Genomic DNA, 20,800 nt, shown 5'->3' with positions numbered 1-20,800 from the left:
CAAGACTGGAAGTGCCTGGCAGCCAGGTTGCAGCCCTATGGCCAGAGTCCCAAGGGGGTGGTGGACAGGCCCTTGGGGATCCAAGGCATCTGGGGGCACACGGGCACACGGTCAGGACCTGGGCCACTGAGGAGCCACAGCACCTGACACAGTTCAAGGAAGTCGAGGGCACTTCTGGCTCACGGCTTCATGGGAGCCAGTCCATGGCAGAACCATGCCAGCAGAAGAGGGCGGAGGAGGGAAGTTGCTCAGTTCCTGGCAGCGGGGAACGGCCAGTGCTGCAGAGGAAGGGACACACCAGACGCAGTGCCCACAGCTGTGCTTCCATGACTGGTCCAGACACACCAGGAGCAGGCTGCAGTCATTGCTAGGTGCTTGCTAATCTAGTGAAGCTGGCAGATCAGGACTAATGGTCCCGAGCTCCTGCTGACTCACACCCCAGCAAGGTCGGCTCACCCACGGATGGCTGCGTGTGTGTCCTTCTGTCCTGCAGTTTGGTGAGGACAGAGGGGTGGCTAGTACCTAGGCCTACTTTGATGCCCGCAGGCCCTTTGTCTCCATTAGTTTTCTGAGCTGGATTCCATGACAAGGTATATCAGGAAGCACCCTGCCAAATGCTTTCTAGGCAGTACCTTGAAATAGGCTGCCAGGTCCCCAGGGCTTGGAGTGACTGCGTTTCGGTCAGGTTCAAATACAAGTTTCTCCCGGACAATGGTAAAATGCCAGTGAAGAGCTGGGCTTTCCCGTTGGAGCAGAGGTGTCTGGGGAGCACACCCCTTCTCTCCCACTTCTTTCTGCTTAGTCCAGGCTTTCAGGGTGCTGTAACATTCAGAGGCTCAGATCTGCTACCTGTGTAAGGCAGCTCAGTCCCTGCTCACACCACCCCTCTGTCCCTGTCTTCTTGCACTGGGTCCCAGAATCCAGAGCTATGGATGACATGGAGCACTTCTTACTCAGTTTCCAGGGTGTTTATCTGTTTCTGTTGAAGTCCCTTTGTTCTGTTAGTCAGCTTTCCTGTGTGACCCAAAAGGCTATATCATGGGACAACCTTCCAGCTTGGCTTACCACAGCCAATTGGGCTCCTTTTCCTTTCTCTTAGAGAAAAACAATTTCTAAAACATGGACTCTGATTGGCCATCCATGGATCACATGGGTATCAGTGAGCCAATCAGCTATAAGTACCATGGGGCTGGTCCCATCATGAGAGCTGGGCAGCCCTGGTTTAGAGTCTGGGACACTCACACAAGGGAAGGCCTGAGCAAGCTTGGGCCAGGTGCAAAGCAGCTGATGGAGGCAAGCAGAGTGGGGACTGGAGGATGTGGATTAGAGTCCCAGTGCTGGGATTAAATGCCTGGTTTCAGGACCAGCACGACATGCCGTACTGAGCTATCTCCCAAGCCCAGCAATTTTATTTTAAAAAGTTCTAATATGTGCTTTCATAAATTAATATTTATTTATTTTTGTATTTTAGGGAAGGGTCTACAGGGTGTTCAGGGTCTCACTACTAAATCGGACTCATAGTGATCTGCCTGTTTACAGCCTCCCAAGAGCTGGGATTACAGGCGCGCACCACTATGCCCAGTCTCAATTGCTGCCTCAGTGCACCCTGGGGATGGGGCCAGCACGGCAGGCTCAGGAATCGAATCCTGGGCTCTTGTGCCTGCTTGCAGGTGATTTAATCCAATAAATTAACATTTAGTATTTGAGACTAAGCTATCTTCAGGCTAGGGGTGCAGCAGTGGTAGAGCCCTTCCTTGCCTAGTGATGCATGCAATTGGGTTCCATCCCTAAATCTCCAGTGCTAAAAAGGCAAACAGAGGCCAGGGATACAGCTCAGTGGCATAAGTGCCTGTCTAGCAAGCACAAAGTCCCAAGTTCAGTCCCCAGTACTGCAATACATAAATAAATAAATACTTTTAAAAAATTAAAAAGCAAACAAAACCAAAACCCCACTCAGCTACATAATAAATTCTCCCATGGGCACACCTTCCACATCAACTGAACGAACATCAGTCTTCCTAAGTACATCCTTCCTCCTTTCCTGGCATGCTCGCAAGGAAAGCCATACTTCCCTGGTTAGCAAGTACTGTGACGCTGACCATGGGTCCAGCTCCATTCCCTTACTGCCCCCAAAGACTTGTGAAGACCAGTTTTGGCATCAGAAAGTATGTGTTTCCATGGAAACATCTTGGTGGCACATACGGTTACCCTGTGGGCAGCTTTCAGCGTTCCTCCGTGCTAGCTCGGGCTGTTTCTAGGAGAGTCTCACAGGAAGAGCCTCTGTAGGTCACTGCAGATTGGAGTTTTCTCATTTATTCAAGGAAATGGTTTGGGATTAGGTCCTGTGCTGTTTGGCTGCAAAGAGGTTCTGAGGTGATGCAGTTTGACTCTATGCCTGTCTCTTAATGGAATTACCAATTTACAGGGAGCATGGGAGAGGGGGGAGCCAGTTCGACAACCCCATGCAGATACAATCCACAAAATCCAAACAGGATGCAACCACAGTTTCTTAACAACCAAACTGCAGCCAGTAGTGGGGAGGGAGAGAGAGACAGAGAGACAGACAGAGACACAGAGAGAGAGAGAGAGAGAGAGAGAGAGAGAGAGAGAGAGAGAAACAGTAGAGGGAGGAAGCAGTTAAACAATATCAATGAATTGCAATGTGTAGATCATATTTAAATCCCATTTCCAATAAACACACATGTGGGAGAAAATTTAAAAGACCATTGGGGAAGCTTGAATCCAGAGCTGCCATTTGGTAATGTTAAGAAAGTGGTGCGGATTTCTTTGGCCACGTTCATGGGAGTTCAGTTATTGCTAGTTAGGTCTAACTCTCTGCCTCTTGGAGAGTACTTCCTGAAACACTTTGGATGAGCTGATACTGGTGCCTGGCAGTTGCTTCAAAATAATCCAGACTGAGGAGGCAGTGGCCCAGTGTAGGGGTAGAGGACCGACGAGTTAGGAACAGCTGGGGCTGGCGGGTGAGTATTTGGAGAGTTCAATATATTTTTCTGTCTACCTGAGTGTAGGTTTAAAATTTGCCATGGAGCTCCATCCCCTACTCTCTGAGACTTATTTGAAAACAAATTCATCAATGAGTGAGGCAGCCCTGTCCTAGCCCCCCAAGCCATATCTCTTTTTCTTCGAGGTTGGCGGGGTCATGGCTCTTCCTGCTGACCACATTAGCCCAGATGCAGATTGATGCAGTGTAGAGGCCACCTGGATGACTCTGCTTGTAAGAAGAGCAACTTTCTCTATCTTGACTAAGCCTGGCCCTATTTCCATGTACTGATGGGTACAGAGCTGGCTAGGACTCTTCCTTATCCTTCAGTTGGCTTGAAGCAATGCAGTTGGTCCACCCAGGTTCTGATGTGTCGCCATTGAAGCAAAGAAAATGAGACAGTGTTACCCCACGCCATGGCTCCCCCACAAGCCCGTGTGACCAAAGGGCAGGATGGCGAGCTCGGCTCCATGCTGTCATTGGAGACCCAGCCTTGTAGAGGCTAGGACTTCCCGGGGCTTTAAAGATCACACCTCAGAGCTGAAGCACTGACCCCAAAACATTAGATACTACTTCAGTTGTGTCACAGAGTGCCCTCTGCATATCACAGAGGTGAGTGCAGGCCTCCTGCCTACCCCAGCTCACGGCACTCACCTGCTTCCCACCACTCTCACAGTCACTCGTCCTCAAGCCACTCCGCTTGTCATGACTGAATAAAACCTGGGTTCCTCCTTGGGTCCAGGCCTTTGTTCTAGTTAGCCATCACCCGAGCTGGACTTAGGACCCGGTGGCTCCCCACAGCTGTACATCTGCCTTCCTGTTTTTATTCTTGCTGTGGGTCACACTGGTCATGGTAGATTGGAATTAACTCAATAGGATTCCAATAACTTTTCCACAGGATTACAAATATAAACTCCTTGGGCCTCAATGTGGACTGGGAAGGGCTCTCTGTGCTTAGGATCCTTGCGATGTTGCTGCGACAGATTCTGCCCTTCCTGAGCACCTGGCCAATGTCTGATCAACAGGCTATGGCCTTGCAAGTGACAGTAGATGGGTGAGTGAGCCTGTGTGTGCAGGTGCCCCAGCAGAGGTGTTGAGCAGGCGCACTCAGGCCCTGACCTTCTCCAGTCATCCTGCCTGCATCGGCTCCACTGGGTGCTCTCCGAGGTCCTGCGGGGGCCCGGGTCTGGGGTTTGTAAATGCAGGTCTTCAAGTCTTAGAAGGACGTGGAGACCGAAGGCGTGTTTGGATTTTCTTTCTCTGACATGGTTTCTATTTTTAGCACTCAGAATAAATATAATTGTGAATTCCGTTTCACAGTTTATGGAGCTAATTCCACATGCCTTTGATGGCTATATCTGATTTTCACCAGTTCTAAGTTTTTTTTAGAAATTCCTTTTTAATTTTTGAGACAAGGACTTGCTAAGTTTCCCAGGCTGGGCTCAGACTTGTGATCCTCCTGCCTCAGCCTCCCAGAGTGCCAGGATGACAGGCGTATGCCACCGTGCCTGGATGGTGAGGGCCTTTGCCACTGAGGACACAGCAGAGGGTCACATGCTGCAGAGCAAAGTGGCATCTCTGGCTTCTTTTTGTCTTCTCCTAAGGCCCCAATTCCTTTGAGACCTCATCTAACCCCTCTCAGGTTGGGAGGAAGCTTCCAGCACAGGACACCTGGGGCGTATTGTCAAACCTTAGCCACCAAGCATGTAGTAGCCTCCAGTAAATCAACCTCCTACCTCTCAGGCCTGGGTGACTCCACACCCACAAGCACCAGGGCTGTGCGGGGAGGCTGGACAGGCACAAGATGCTTCCATTTTTGCAAAATTCAAAGTCATCCAGAACCAAACAGGGCAGCTGCCCCAAAGGTCAAACGTAACCATGATCATAGAAAACATCAGAAAAGCCCAGAGGGAGAAACATGGTACAAAAATCATCTGCCTGAAAACTTCAGAAATGTCAAGGGCACAAGAATCTAGCAAAACCAGGAAAGGTGTGCACGCCTGTAATCCTAGCACTTGGGAGGCTGAGGCAGGAGGATCGCTGCAAGTTCAAGGCCAGCCTGGGCTACATAGGAGACCCAGTCTCAAAAGGAAGTAGGACCTAAGCAAAGCCATGACTGGACAGGTGACCCTGCGGGAGCCCCCAGGACAGTGCTGGGATGACCGCAGACAGTGGAGCAGAGCCTGGGCTGGGCAGGAGATGCTTTACCATTACCACACGCTGGCTGGAGGGCTGCGCTTTGGCCGCGTGGGAGCTGGTCTTTTGCTATGGATGGCCCAGGGTACTGGGGACCATGCTAAAAGGGTGGCCAGCGGGCCAGCAAGTGACGGCCAGTGCCTCAGGAAAAGTGAAAATGTATTCTCATTCTGCACTGGTAACTTAGAATGTTGGAGATTCTTTTACAATGTAAACAATAATAAGAACAAAAGCAACTGGAGGGGGAACACTGCAGACTCTGGATCCAGACTCTGGCTTGACCTTGGGAGGTCATTCAACCTGTCCTGCCCCCGGATTCTCCACTGAATCTGGGCTCAACCCACAGGGTTGCTGCGGGGAAAACCAAGTGCTGTGTGGCCGATTGGACCCAGCATGTGTTGCTTGCTCTCCTCAAGGGTGCAAAAGTGAGGCTGCCACAGGCCTTTGTGCCTGCTGCTCTTCTGCCCACTGCTCTCGCCCAGATGCCCCCTGTTCCTTCGTCCTCACGTAGCTTCTTCCACAAAGGCAACCTTGACCCCCCCCCTTGCTTTTCTATTGGATATGACTCACACACTGAGCTGGTGTTTCATTTGCTGTCTGCTTCCCAGACCTAAGACAACGATGACTGGCTGAATGAATGAGTGAGTGACCCAGATGCTTCTCTTCTCTGTAAGAGAATAGGATGACAGACCTTGATGTTGAGGGTGTGATCTAGGCCCAGCTCCTGTGGGCTCCCTTCACAAATCATCTCCATAAAAGGCAGCCCCAGAGTTGAGCAGTGCACAGCCTGAGCAACCTTACACTCCACCTCTGACCATAAACGAACAGTTTCTGTTCCCCACACAGAGGTAGGCAGGATGAGTATTCTTGCTGTAGCTGCTCTGCGACAAAGATCATTATTGCTGGGAGAAGCTGTGCTCCTGCTGGCTTGAGGGGTCTATTTGTTGGTGCATTCCTGCAGGTAATAAATATTTAGGGAGGACTCCACGGTTTGAGTTCTGGTTTCCACCAGAAAATCCCTTATTTGGTGAATCAGAGCACTGAGCTACAGCTTCCCTGGCAGCTGCCTAGGAAGTCCTGTACTATAAACTCAGTGTCCTAGGAGCCCAGCATTGGGCGCCAGCCCCCTCGTGTACTCTGCAGATGGACCATAGGTCCAAGAGCCAACTGACTTCTGGCCGAGATCCTGGACTTGGGCAGGTGGCAGGGGCGCTGGGGACCTGGGCTACTCTCACTGCATCCCTCGGCATCCAGGAGCTGACATCCACTGGGGAAGACAATGTGGTGAGGTATGATTGGTGCCCACCTGCAGCCCAGCTATTTTGGGAGGCTGAGACAAGAGGATGGCTCAAGTCTAAAAGTTTGAGCCAGCCTGGAGTACGCAGCAAGACCCAGACTCAAAAAGGGAAAGAAGAAAAGGAAAGTATATGCCACTGATGAAAAAGCTCCCAGCTGGCAAAGGATTACCCTCTCTGCAGGTTGCTGAGGGGCATCAGCAGGAAAAATGGGTCACTCCACAGGGGCTGTGACGTGGGCACTCTGTTCTCAGAGAGCTGGGCTTGGCCTGGCTCTGCATGGCCAGCCAGGGCTGCGAACACGTGGGGACTGCATCCTGGGAACTCTGTCCCCGCCTTCAGCGCTGGCAGAAATTTCTCCAGTGAGCTGCATGTGGAGCCCAAGGCCCAGGCTTGGATTAAGAGATGCTATAAAAAGCTGCCACTCAGAGTCCCTGGCTCTTTGGCTGCAGCCACGTCTCCAGGCTGTCATCCTGCTGCAGCATAAGAGCCCACAGACAAGTCACTCCTTTTGACCTTAAACAAAGGCCTGAGGGCATCACTGTGCTGGACACAAGGAGGGATCTGCTGCTGCTGCAGACACCCAAAGGAGCCTGGGGGCAGCTGGCGTGGGGAGAGGGTCCAGGAGCCCTTGGCTTTCCATTCTTTCTGACACAGCTAATTGGCACCTCTGCAGGAGTCCTGATGCTGTCACTCATGCGACTGTAAAACCTCCCAATTAGGACCTCCACAGTGTGGAATAATGGCCCCCTCTATTTTGGCCACTGTCACTAGCAGCCAGTTTCACGCACAGAGGATGGAGACAGTGAGGGCTATGTGTGAGCAAGGACACGGGTGGTACCCAGGCTGCTCCTGCATAACAAAGAGCCCCAGACTTTGCAGCCCACTGCGATGTTTGCTCTCTCTCCTGGCTTCTGTGGGTCAGCAGCAGGCGGAGGATCTGCAAGGGACCAGGAAGGGATGAGGGGCTGGCAACAACGGCTGGGCGGGGACCTCAGCATCTGCACATGCTGGAGTCTGCACTGCCAGCACAGAACTAAAGGACATGTAGTAGCCCACCTCTTGGTGGCACCAGCCCTGTATCACCACGTGTCACTACGCCTGAAGACAGAGCTTGGCACAGGACAGAGATGAGCTTAATGGTGTAAAGGTCTAAAAGGCAGGGAGGCGTCAGTCACTGTCCAGCCCCTCACTCTGGGGATGGTGTTGTGGGGACACTTGACAGCTTTAGGAAGGCCCAAGGGGCAAGGAGCTTGGGAGCAGAGCCTCCATGCCTGGTCAGCAGCTTGACTAGGAAGCTCAGAAAAAAGGCAGAACCACAGGCTTCCTGACCCACAGAAGCTAGGAGAGAGAGCAAACATCCCCGTGGGCTGCAAAGTCTGGGGCTCTTTGTTATGCAGGATCGCTAGCCAGTACAGCGGAAGCGTTCTGGGAAGGAGGACAAAAGGTGATTCCACCATGCACATTTGTGTCAGGCGGACTGTGGGCACCAAGTCCCTCTGAGTCCTGCCTTTCCTGTTCCCTGTGCCTGGGAGTCAGCCTGTCTCCACCCCACGCTCCTTACAGTCCCAAGTACAATATAAACCTCAGCTTCCTTGAGGCAAGTGGGGACCACTACGAGGAGTAGCTTGTGCCTTCGGGGAGCAACAGAGACTGGGATTCTGAGGTCACATCTTTGTTGGGCTTCCTCCTCCCCCCCTCCCCTCCTGCTTCGAGGGACCCTCACTGGCTTCTTCCTGCTGCTGTCCCTCAGGGAGTCACTGGTGCTTGGGTCTCATGGGAACCTGACCCCAGATAATGCTATACCCCACATTCTTCCACCAACCTCCTTCAGAAAATATATCACAGCTTTCCAACTTCCCTGGAAAGTTACCAGTTTGGTTTTTTTTTTTTTTTTTTTTGGTTTGTTTGTCTGTTTGTTTTTGAGCACGGACACAGTCTTGCTATGATGCCCAAGCTGGCCTCAAGCTGGCCTCGTGGCTACCCTCCTCCCACCTCAGACTCGAGAGCCCTGGGATTGCAGATGTGTGCCGCCACATCCAGCTACCAGATTCTTTTAAAGAATTTTTTTTTCATTCCCATAGTTAGTAAAGATCACTTTCAAACAAACAAAACATAAACCTCCAACTTGAAATGTGTAATTTATCCAAGCTGGGCCAAAAGACCATGAGCCTCCCCTAGGAAGTGGGTCCCTGCTGTGGCTTGTGTCTGGATGTCCCCAAAGCCTCACGCAGTCCAGGTGGCTGGATCTAGAGTGTGTGATGCTGGGACTGGGGTGTGTGACTGCTAGATTAGCCCACTGATTGGTCTGGCACCACCCTAAGTCTAGATAGAGTATAAAGGGCCAGGAGCAAGCCGCTAAGGTCCCTTGCTTGCTGTCTCCCTTTTGCCCACCATGGACCAATTGTCCTCTGCAGTATGTGGCTGTTGTGCCACCCAGCCTTGGAGCCAGCCCAATCTGAGCTGAAACCTCGACAGATGGTGAGCCCAACACACCGTTCCCCCTTCAACTCTTGATATTGGGTATTTTGTCTCAGCAACCAGAGAAAAGTAATAAAGACAGTTACATTAAAAATAGACGCACAGGGGCTGGTGAGATGGCTCAGTGGTCTAAAGCACCTGCTTAGAACAAGCTTAGCAAAGCACAGGGACCGCGGTTCAATTCCCCAGCACCACATGCCAGCCAGCCCCGCCCCCTGGTGGGCTGAGCTGGCCACACACACACACACACACACACACACACACACACACACACATAAATAAAATAAATTTAAAAAAATAGACACACAGTGGACGAGAGCTTGTAGGCAGGCAAGATGGCGGATGTGCTGGATCTTCACAAGGCCGGGGGTGAGGATTTCGCCATGGATGAGGGTGAGGACGAGAGCATCCACAAATTGAAAGAAAAGGCAAAGAAGTGGAAGGGCCGCGGCTTTGGCTCTGAAGAGGGATCCTGAGCACAGATGTGTGAGGATTCTAACAGCGTGGAGCAGGACGGTGATGAACCTGGACCACAATACTCTCTCAGAGGCTGGATTCTTTCTGTCACTGGAGTTTATGAGGAAGCCACTGAAGAAGACATCCATGACAAATTTGCAGAATATGAGGAAATAAAAAACATCCATTTAAACCTGGACAGGCATACAGGATACTTAAAGGGGTATATTCTAGTTGAATATGAAACATACAAAGAGGCCCAGGCTGCTATGGAGGGACTTAATGGCCAGGATTTGATGGGACAGCCAATCAGTGTGGATTGGTGTTTTGTTCGAGGTCCTCCCAAGGGCAAGAGAAGAGGTGGCCGAAGACGCAGCAGGAGTCCAGACCGGAGGCGTCGCTGACAGTTCCTCTGTTATCCAGGTGGCCTCTCCAAGACTCCATTTGGGCATGCAGCCTTGGAGAAGTATAGCTGGGGTGGAAGTCTGGGTTTGCTTTTAATCTCTTACCCCTACCTGTGTGGTGTTTCTCTTGAGTTATTAATAAATGTTCCACTTTTGTTTTCTAAAAAAAAAAATAAATGCACAAAATACTCATGTAAATAGCTCAGCACACTGTGTTTACAAATGCATTGGAAAAACAACCATCCTAAAATCCAAACCAGAGAAAGATGTGCAAAAATTATTCATAATGGAAGAATTTATTTTATTTCATTTATTTTTTATGTATTCAGTAGAGGATCTCCCTACACAGATTGGACTCGTAGTGAACCTCGTGCTTTCGGCCTCCCAAGCGCTGGGATTACAGGCGGTGCCCCAGGGGCAGGGCAGCACAGTACGCCAAGGATCAAACCCTGATCCTTGCGTCTTCCTAAGCAGGCACTTTAATCTGCTGAGCTATTAGGCCAGCCAAGGAAGAATATTTTTTTTAAAAAATATATCCTTTAAAAATCAACTCCATTAGTAAGGGGGAAATGAGCACTAAAACAATCATTTTTCATCTATGAAATGGACACATTTTTTAGAAAATTCTAGTACCACTTACTAGAAGGAGTATCAAGAAAGTCGCGGGTTAGCTGCGAACCAGTTTAACCTTCTGTGACTTCATGCCAGAGGTGGAAAGCAGCAGAAAAGCTCCTGACCTTCCACCAGAAGGCTGCCCTGAAAGGGACTCAGAAACCAGACATGAGCTCATCCTCGAGCTCCGTATGGCTCACCAGTCGGATGACGGTGCTGACTGAGCACCAGCTATGATCTGGACTTTGTTCTGGTTCTGGGGATTAGCAGTGAATAAAGGGGACGGGAAGCCTGTCACTGGGGGTGGCATTCCAGCAGTCCTGGTACACAGAGCTCCCCAGCTGACCCAAGTGCATAGCAAAGCTCTCTGGTGGTATTTTGGCCTGATTGTTAGTACATTCCCAACCATCGATCACAGGATTGTTAGTACATTCCCAACCATCAACCACATTCCCATATACCCAGTTGGGTTTCTTTTTTCCCCCACTGCTGGGTATTGAACCCAGGGCCTTGAGCATGCTAAGAAAGCACTCTACCACTGGCCTTCCTGTCTGGAAAGTTACTCACCCTTCCTATCTGGGCTCCGCTTTCTCCTGCCTTCACTGCCCCTAAACCACATGAAAGGAAACTGCAGACCCACTGAGTCTCCACACCTAACTACCTGCACACAGCTTCCCTCCCCAGTCATCACACACGAGAGAGTCAGCAATCACTCCAGAACAGATCTCCAAATTCAAAGTCCCCACTTGTCCTCTCTGCTGCTGGGGTTTGTGACTAGCAATTTGCTCCTGCATCAACTTTAGACCCTGCCATCTAAGAGTCTCCCCAAAATTTTTTCTTTGACAGACTTGGGAAATCCAGGCTTGTTTTGTGCAGTGGCCTCCACGGTGGATTTGCTGTTACTTGCTCAGCAACTTTTTAACTTTTTCCTTTACTTCCTGTATCACCTTGAAACTGAGCCAGGTCCCTGGTAGATTCAGGTCTGGGTGTCCCTGGAGAGTGTTTCACTCACACTGGCCAAACCATTAGCCAGAGTTTTGGGAAGGTGATTGGATTATGGGGGCTCAGGGCTGCCTGCTGTTCAGAGGGTAGGTCTGGTGGGAAGAAATCGGTCATGGGAGTGGCCGGGTGTGGCCTGGAAGGGGCGTGGCCGGGAAGGCTTTATCCCCAGCCCTTCTTTCTCCGCTTTCTGTGCGCCCTGCAATGAGTGGCTGTCTCCCCTCAGCCCATTTCTACTTTGGAGCCAGCCAGCCCTGCGCTGAAACGTGACCCCAAATAAACCTCCCCTTTAAATTGTGAATGTCTGGTATTGGTCTCAGTGAGGAGAAAGTGACTAGGACAGTCCCACTGCCTGATAAGATGCAGGTTAATCAATTCTAGCAACAAAACCTCCGGGTAATTGCCCTCGAACTGCATCCCCTCGCAGCACCAGCCTCAGTTTAGCCTCTTTCCTCTTTGGTGAAGTCTGATCATGGATTCATCTGGAAGCCACTAGATTGCTCCAAAGTCAAGATGCAAACTTCCCTTTCACTGCAGATTTGCTGTCTGAGGGGTATAAATGTCCTGTTTTTTATGAACCTTTCACCCAGTGGTGTTTAACATCCACTAATGATCCTTCACAAGTCCCAGTCATTCCTCTGGGAATTGCAAAATGGGGGTTTCTAGTGTTCCTACCACTTATGCTAGTTTATCTTCTGTGAAAGAGACCCCTCTTTGTTTTTGGTTTGTTTTATTTTGATTAAAGTTCATTAGTATGGGTTTCTGGTTGGTTTAGTTAACCCATTTCTGTGAAGTTCCTTCTGATGTTCAAGTTGCAACAAATTTGGTCAGGCACAGTCCCTTCGGTTGAGGTAGGCCTCCTGTCTCTGAATCTTCTCCTGCTTTCTGACGAGGCGAGATGCTTTGTATGTCTTCAATCCCAGATGGGGAGACAGAGACTTTCCTAAGGAGCCCTACTTCCTTTAGTGGACATCAGTATTAAAAATCAAGATCTAGGGGGCTGGGGAGATAGCTCAGTAGAATAAGCACTTGCCTGGCAAGTGCAAGGGCCTGAGTTCAATCCCTGGTTCCATAAATAAATAAATAAATAAATAAATAAAATAAATCAAGATCTGACTTTGATATGTTGCTGTTTCTGGGATGCTACTGGGGACAGAGCTAGGAAGCACCTGTGCGCGTTGCCCTAACATGTGGTCTTCCTTCTTCATCTCTCATTCCATATTTATACCATGCTTTTCTAACCATTGCTGTTGACACCTCAGTTCTCAGTATCAGTATCTATAGTAAGATGCTGACCTACTTTATAAACACAAGAACCGACTGTACCCATACCATAACCAAGAGCAAGTCCATATGCCTGTCTCCTGGTGATGGCGTAACAAAGTACCATATACTGGATGGCTCAGAAACGATAGAAATTTATTATCTTGTAACTCTTGAGGCTAGACGTCCAAAGCAAGGTGCCAACTGGGCCTGGCTCCCTCAGAGTCTGTAAGGCAGACTCTGTGCCCTGCCTCTCTCCTGCCTGCTGGGCATTGCCCGTGACCTGCGGCAGTGCTTGGCATCACTGGACCCAGGGTGCAGTGTCTGCCCATATCTCCTTTCCATGTATCTGCGCCCCTGTGCGTGAGTTTCCCTGTGCTTGTGAGGTCACCTGCCAGCGACTCTTGGCCACTCTGAGCCCGTCTGACCTCATCATAATTCTATTACATCTTGAGGAGCCTGCTTCCAAATCCAAACCTCACAAGTACTGGGGTGAGGCCTCCACAAATCTTTTCAAGGGACACCTTTCAACCTACTTCACCTAACGAAGTTCCAGGTTTCTTTGGAGTTTTTGGCCTTAGCTGAGGATGGAACCAGGGCCTCATCCCTGCTAATTAACACCTGCCATCTCACTGTGATAGCAGCCCCTGCCCAACTTGAATTAATTGCTTTCTCTGATTGTCTAAGCAATTTGATAATGACTTAGGTAGGTCATTTTTCTGGCTAATTTTCCCATACTTTTAGAGCTTTAAAAATTATTGGACTATTTAAAACATATCATTCATAAATCAAAATTATACAGAAAGGTAGAGTCAGGAATGTCTTTCTTGCTGCTCCTACTCTACAAGTAATCTCTCTCTCTCTCTCTCTCTCTCTCTTTCTCTCTCTCTCTCTCCTTCTCTCTCTCTGTCTGTCATTGACACAGTGTCTTATGCAGCTTGGGCTGGCCTCACGTTTGCTTTGTAGCCCAGGCTGGTCTCAAACTCTCAGTGATCCTCCTGTCTCAGCCTCCCAAGTGCTGAGATCGCAGGTGTGTGCCACTGTGCCTGGCTAGTAACCATTTTTGTTGATTTCATTTTTTCCTTTTCTTCTGATTCTTTTTGGAAAGAAATTAAAACCATGTATGTAAGACTTTAACTGTGTTCACAAAAATAGGATCCTATATGCCTTTTTTCCTATTTTTTTTTTCTTTGAGAGAGAGTTTTACCATGTAGTCCAGGCTGGTATGGAACTCATTATGTAGCCCAGGCTGGCCTGGAACTCACAGCAACCCTCCTGCTTCAGCCTCCTAACTTCCAAGATCAGAGACCTGCACCATCCTGTCGACAGTGGACTCCCCCCTTTCACTTCAGAGATGTCTTCCTGTGCTTAGTTCTGCCGCTGTGTCTTTGTACCCAGCTGGTTTCCTTGGGAGGGAGACACGCACTGCTTCAAATAAGTGGTCCTCGGAACACGGGCAGTACCTGTGCATGGCTTGTCTGGTGCTCTAGCGTGAGTCTTCAGGGTAAATTCTCAGCCGTGGCAGTGTGGAGGCCAGAGTAAAGGCAGCCCCCTCCAGAGGGCGGCTTTGCTGCCCTTCAGCAGCAGGTGCCCATGCCTGTTTCTGCTTCCTGGCTCTGCAGTCACCAGGGATTTCCATGCAGGCGGTGGTGTGATGGATCCACAGGGGCACGGTGTGCTCACGGGGAGACCGAGGGTCAGTGACAGGAAGGAACAGGCGCTTTGAAGTTGCTCTCAAGGCAAAGCCATCTATCCACCCAGCTCTGTCATTTCTGACTCATACTCTCTCCTTTCCTTGAAAAAAAATCCGTGACTTCCTACCGAAAATGCTCAGCTAGTGACAAGTCCATTCCCTTTTCAAGAACAAATGTCAATTTTACACAGTAGCCTGTATTTCTGGCTGCCCAGAACCCTCCTTTGAGATCTCACTTAAAAAGGAGAGACCTGTTAGAGACTACACAGAGCTAAACAGAAACAGACTTGGAGAATTCCGCTGTCTGCGACAAAAGCTATTCCAAATGCTGAGCGACATTTGGGAAAAAGCCATAATTTCACATGCAGTCTTTCCCACACGGAAAGAAGAGACTCAGCTTTAAACGCAGGGCAAGCAGAGGCCTCTGGTCAGCGGGGGGACTGCGCAGCAGGGCAGTAAACAAAGCACAGTTTCCCTTCTTGCTGCTAACCAGATCTTCTCCCTGCTGCAGCTCAAGGTACACTCTAATTGTCACAGACTAGAGAGATTTGCGCCAATGGGCGTGAGGAAATGCGTTTGTAAGGTGTTTCTGTGTCTCTGGCTTACTGCTGGGCCTTGGGGAGCCCCCTGCCCCTTCTCATTCCACCCTACGATAGCAGTGCACGCCTGTCCTTCGGTACGCTGCAGGCTGAGGAGCAAGGAGGATCGAAGTGGATTTCAGGCCAGCTCTTGCTACACTGCTCCAGTGGGACTGTGGATTCAGGCGAAGTGGAAGAAGCATCCTGGTTAAGATGCTACAAGTGGATTTGTGGAAGGAAAAGGGGACTTTCTGGAAAGGGGCTATTTTCATAATGGGGTGGATTTGTATGTCAGGTGAGTGCTTCCGCCTTAATATTGCCAGGAAGTAACTTACTGTAAAACTCCAATTCGTGATGCTTGGGAAGCCAAAGAGCTTTTTTCAGAGATTCACTTACGTAACAAGCTGAGGTATTTTCCCCCAAGCTGCAAGGAGAGAATATAAATGCCCTTGCCTCCCTTTTCAGATTCATATGACTCCCCCAAAGTACAGTGTAACTCCTGTTCTAAATTAATGCACATTAGAAGATTGATGTTTTTAAAGTTACTTTCCCCCCTTATTACGTAAGTGACACATTTACTGTCGAAAAAAATTTCAAACACAGATGAGTAAAAAAGAGGAAAATTGTCTCAGAACCCAGCCAAACATCTTCAGGAACTGAGAAATATTTTTGGCCCTTGCTCTTCCCGTCCCTTTGAGAGCACATGTGCATGCTTGGAATCCATACGTGAAAGTCCACCATAAACACAGTAGGGCATAAACCAACCAGCCTGGGAATCTGCTCCTTCACTTAAAGTATCACGGGCCTCTTTCCTGATTATTCTGCTAAAATCTTTTTAATAGAATGGGATTCCACAGGAGAGACAGAATTTAAATAGTCAACCTTCTGCTACTAGACACTCAGGTGACTGAATATTGCACTGTTATAAATAACATTGTGCTAAACATCCCTACAGCTTTTTTCTCTGCACACATTTAACAGTGCATTAGGATAAATTCCTAGAGGTAGACTCTCCTCACCAACGTGCATACCCGAGTGCAGGTTTAGGGTCCTGCGTCCGGGTTGCCCTGCAGAAGTTCAGGTCAATTCACATCAGGCCCTAGAGGTGAATGCCAGCCTCCACGCTTGGCTGGCAGCCGCTGGCCGTCTGTTTTCAGCGCTTTCTGACTGCTATGTTTCTGAAATACCATGCTTTCTCTTCATAGCATCATTTGTTTTGTGTTGATCAGAACACTGCCATCACCTGACTCTGAAACAGAAATAACAACTGTAGCCAAAAGCTTTGAATTGTGTGGAACAAAGGCGCCCCGTCAGCACCAGGCAAGGACCCAGGAGTGGACATTCTGCGGCACAGTAATGTGGCCCACCCCATCAAATGACTCTATAGTTTCCTCTTCTTTGTACCAGGGATTGAACTCAGGACCTTGCCCTTGCCAGGCAGGCGCTTATACATGCTGAGCTATCTCCCCGGCCCGGGTTCTTCTAAGGTACCCAGAATCCTTGACCAATTAGTCCTGGTAACTCAACAAAGAACATTCCTCCTCCAGGATGCTACAGGCGAGGTGGTTCCCTCAACCAGCAAAGACGAGTTTTTACATTGTTTACTTCTCGGTATAGAAAGCATTTCTCCAAAATCCAATTATTTGTAACTTCTGATAGGTTTTGTCAGCAGTAGCGATGGTGATGATGGCGGCGGTGGGAACAGCGCAGCAGAGAAGCAGAAATAAGGGAGTGGGGGAGCCTTTCTTAACTCTGAAGACACGGAGAAGACCAAGGGCAGGGAGGTGGGCACATCCTCTGACCTGAGGCTTTAGACGCTTTTGCTAGGGGCGGAGTCTGAGGGGCAGGTCCAGTGACACACAAGGAGCTGATGGGAGGTTCCCTTGGGCGGGCAGGAAAGGTAGGAGGAAGCTGTATCCAGGACTGGAGTAGGGAAGGAGGAGGAGGTGGTCATTGGGAAGGTAAGCTGTGGGGGATTCAGGCATGTTGGAGCAGGGCTATGATAATTTAGCAGTCTGTACTGGGGCCGGAACCTATCAACTTCTACTTAATTTTCTTACCTACACGCAATTGTTTCAAATCTGCTTTGTTTATAAATGAACACCTTTTCCTCTCCTGTTTAATACTGTAAACAGTTCTATTACAGGCTGAATGATTAGGGCCGTAAGGCTCCATTACAATTAAGCTAGTTTACGACTACTTGTAGGCTACCTAAACAACAATAATAGTAACATTGCTTGCTATGTGTGCAGCGTACTATAGTTGGCAAAGTGCGCTCATGAATATACGACCAAATTAGACCTATGTAATTTATAAGATGGTTTTAAATGAATTAATTTAAATGTAGGAGAGGGACTAGTCCTTTCTTCAGAGTCTGAACTCTAATTACGAATATATAATGCCGTGGTCACAATAAGAGTGTAATGATGTGCACCTAGAAAACTCCTAATCCTCTTTCCTCTAAACTTCATCCTCAACAGACTGTGGAAATTAGAGGATTTATTCCTTTTTTTAAAAAAAAAATCCTTTTTTTTTTAAAGCACAAATACACAACTTTGATTTATAAGGCAGTTCTATATAGATTTAGTGAAAGATTATGTACAATTAAATGTGATTCACAGGGTACATCATTACACTTCTCACATAGAGGACAAATATAGATGAGGTTATCTACAAGAAAGTGACATACAGATATGTCCACTCATACTTTGTGCATGGCTGGCACGTCTCTCTGGAGTTTCTGTAGATGACTTTTACTTATTACACAGCGTGAATTTGTAGGGGGAAAAATAATACACTAACCCTTGGGTCCCACACAGGCAAATTAAGATTGCATTCTGCAGGCTGTTTCAATAGCTCTGGATTTGGCCATTCCCACTTAGAAAATACCAAGAAAAATTTATGTACCAGAGTTGATGCTGTTGCATGTGGATAAAGCTGGCAAGTTCTTGCTACTAGCATAGCCCAGGAAATACCATCGCGGAAACCTAATAAATTGGAACAGGTGTTGTGGCATTCGGCCCACAGTCTGATAGCTCTCAGAGCTAACCTGAAGTTGTCAACTTTTTGTACTCAATGTAGACTTTCATCAGTTATCCTGCATTAAGATAGACTTCTTATGTACCTTATGTCTAAACTTTTAAGCAGACTGTTGTCTCAGAGGTCCAAATCTTCTGGAATACTCTGCAATGCTAATCTTGCAAACAAAATATCAATCTCTATCCTGTCAAATCAGAGTTTGATGACTGGTACAAATGCCTGTTCAACTGAGGTGTTTTGGGGTTTTTATTTTGGTGGTACCACGGATTAAACTCAGACCTTGCGCTTGCCACAAATGCTTCTTCAACAGCTCTTAAGTCTTTTGCTTCTTCCTGTAATTTCAATTTATCATAGAATGATGTGAAAAACTCACTTCAATCAGCGTGTCTTGGTGCAACACACAATGTCAGCAACATTTGTATGTACTCCTAACCTGTAAGATCCAAACGTAAAAATTTTTCCTCCAACATTTTCAATTATAGATTGTGGAAGATTCTTGCTTTCACTGATTTCTCGTATCCACTCTTTCACAGGTTATTTAATTTTCTCAAAATTAAAATCCTGCACTGCAGTTCCTCTTCCTCTTCAAAAACCCCACAGGGCTTCAGAGTCTTGATGAGTTTCTGTGTCAGCACCTGGTTGGTCCCCTTAGGGGCGGCCAAACTGATATGTGAGGCGATGTCGTAGTGCTTCTGCGGTGGCTGCGCCTGTTGGGATCCCTGAGTTGTAACTGGAAACGGTATCAGCTCCTGCGCAGGCACCGCCTAATCACTCCCCTTTCCTATAACCACTGCCCGTCGCCCCCTCCTGGGCATGATCCACTGAGGCAGGAGGGAGGGGAGCCTGCCTCAGCCAAGGGTCCAACAACCAGGAGTTATTCCTTTAGTACTCCTCACTTCAGGAGGTCCTATTGGCCCAAGCCCATGGGGTCATGCACACCCCAAATCCCCCGTCCTATGGGTTCTAGGCACCCTGGCTGGGCACATTCCAGAGAAACCCACCCCACAGGGATGCCCTTATCTCGTACTGTGTCGAGCAACCCCGCAAACATTTTGGCATCTTTTCCTATGAGTTCAGGGCAATGCATTTCCATCAAGGATGTGCCCATCCTCTGCGTCTCGTAATCCAGGACCTGGCTACCATTTGTCTCAGCTTTTTAAGGTCACTCTAGGGACACATGGGCCCTGACGACACGATGGAAATCCCATCATGCCACCAGCCAAGCAGCAGCCTCCAGCTTCTCGAGCTTAGAACTGGAGCAGTATACTTGGCCACCTATTTTTGATTCAGAAATTGTGCTCACCATAGCAATATCCAGTCTTGGGCAGTGAAGCCCCAGTGTGACGGGCCTGCATCCCATTCCCTCGGGATCCTGTCCAGTGCTCAACCAGACAGAAGCTTGTTTGCATCACCTCATCCCTCTGGCCTTCTTTTATTTAACCAAAAGTCCACCATAGCAACCACATCAAAACAGGATAAAAATAAAACACTGAATATGGCATTCATGGGTTTTGAGATTCCCAACTACAAACCACAGCTTCCTCCGAGCCTGAAGCACCAATCCCAGAAGCCCTTATCCCCTGGTCCCCCAAAAGGGTGAGAGAAGAAACTTCTCATCAACCAAGAAAGCCCAAGATGCAGTGCCAAGAGGCAGGGCCAGAGGACCCCCTCGCCACACTCGGTAACTGTGGAGAGGACCCAGAGGACGTCCATGCAAGCCCCGCTGTCCAGCCTGTCCCCAGTGGGACAAGACACGCAACATGCACAGCTGAAAGGAGGAGGGCACCATTTTGGCCCGCATTTCAGAGGCTTCAGTCTACAGCCCGCTGTCTCCCTTGCTTTGGGTCCACAGCGAGACAGGAGCATTAGGGCGGAAGGCTGTGGTGGAAGGAGGGCTGTTGCCTCACTGCAGATGGGAATGGAGGACTGGAGCTGGGAACACGCTTGGCAGCCCACTCTCAGTGACCCCACTTCCTCCAGCTGGGCCCCAGATCCTAACTGCCCATTCCACTGTAAGCTCATCGTGGGTCAGCCTGTGGCTAGGTCAGAGCTCTTCGGAATCAACCCCTCGGTGCATGCCTCTCTGGGAAACTCCATATTTAAACTGTAACAAAGGCCCGCTGCCTACCCTGTGTTGATTTAAGTACCCACCCTGTCTCAGTATGTCCCAGATGAACTGGAGACAGAGCTCTGAAAGATAAGTGACATCACCAGAGCTGCCTCCGAAAGCTGGGTGACAACAGAGTGGGGCAAGCAGAGAGTGTGGCCATGACAGCTCACAGGAGCAGCTCTCTTTCACGTGGGCAGCCCCAGCCTGAACGGGACATGAATTCCATCAAGCAGTGATGATAGCGGGCGTGAGCACCGCCAGTGCTGGACGAAGTTCACCTGCCAGCCACACAGGGTGTGCAGAGGCAAGGAGGCAGGAGGGAAGACGGCAGAGAAGCTGGCAGCGCCAACTGGCATCAGAGACTTGCAGAGGGAAGGGCGTCCACACAGCCACCCTCCTGCAGGTGCCAGGCAGAACACGCCAGAGTGGCTTTCTGCAGGGCAACTGCCGCCGCTGGCTGCGTGCATGCGAATGTGTATTTTTCAAAGCAAGTAAAAGAGTCTTTTGAGAGTGGCAGACATAAAGCACTGTGCTTACAGACTTAAAAGATCTGGTTAATTAAAACTATCAAATGACTGTTTCTAGAAGCATACAGTGTGTTTGAGGAAAGTCTTCTCCAGAGAAAGAGAGAGAGAGAGAGAGAGAGAGAGAGAGAGAGAGAGAGAGAGAGAGA

General features: G+C 49.1%; 1 protein-coding gene and 2 pseudogenes across 1 annotated transcript in view; 2 read left to right on the top strand and 1 right to left on the bottom strand.

The window, feature by feature from the left end:
• Positions 1 to 11,266, top strand: part of LOC111818377 (ephexin-1-like) — a 42,340-nt gene extending 31,074 nt beyond the window's left edge. The window contains exon 4 of the mRNA XM_023722272.1: positions 11,130 to 11,266. Within this exon, the coding sequence (XP_023578040.1) occupies positions 11,130 to 11,223 (94 nt within the window). The 3' untranslated portion in view covers positions 11,224 to 11,266. The remainder of the gene's footprint in view (positions 1 to 11,129) is intronic.
• Positions 9,291 to 9,906, top strand: LOC101562629 (annotated as a pseudogene).
• Positions 11,267 to 18,080: 6,814 nt separating the features above from the next.
• On the bottom strand, positions 18,081 to 20,039 carry LOC101568453 (annotated as a pseudogene).
• Between the last annotated feature and the right edge of the window lie 761 nt (positions 20,040 to 20,800).

This window comes from Octodon degus, unplaced genomic scaffold (assembly GCF_000260255.1).
Source record: "Octodon degus isolate 3935 unplaced genomic scaffold, OctDeg1.0 scaffold00089, whole genome shotgun sequence".
Taxonomy (NCBI): Eukaryota; Metazoa; Chordata; class Mammalia; order Rodentia; family Octodontidae; genus Octodon; species Octodon degus.
This window is presented reverse-complemented; position numbering and strand designations above follow the sequence as displayed.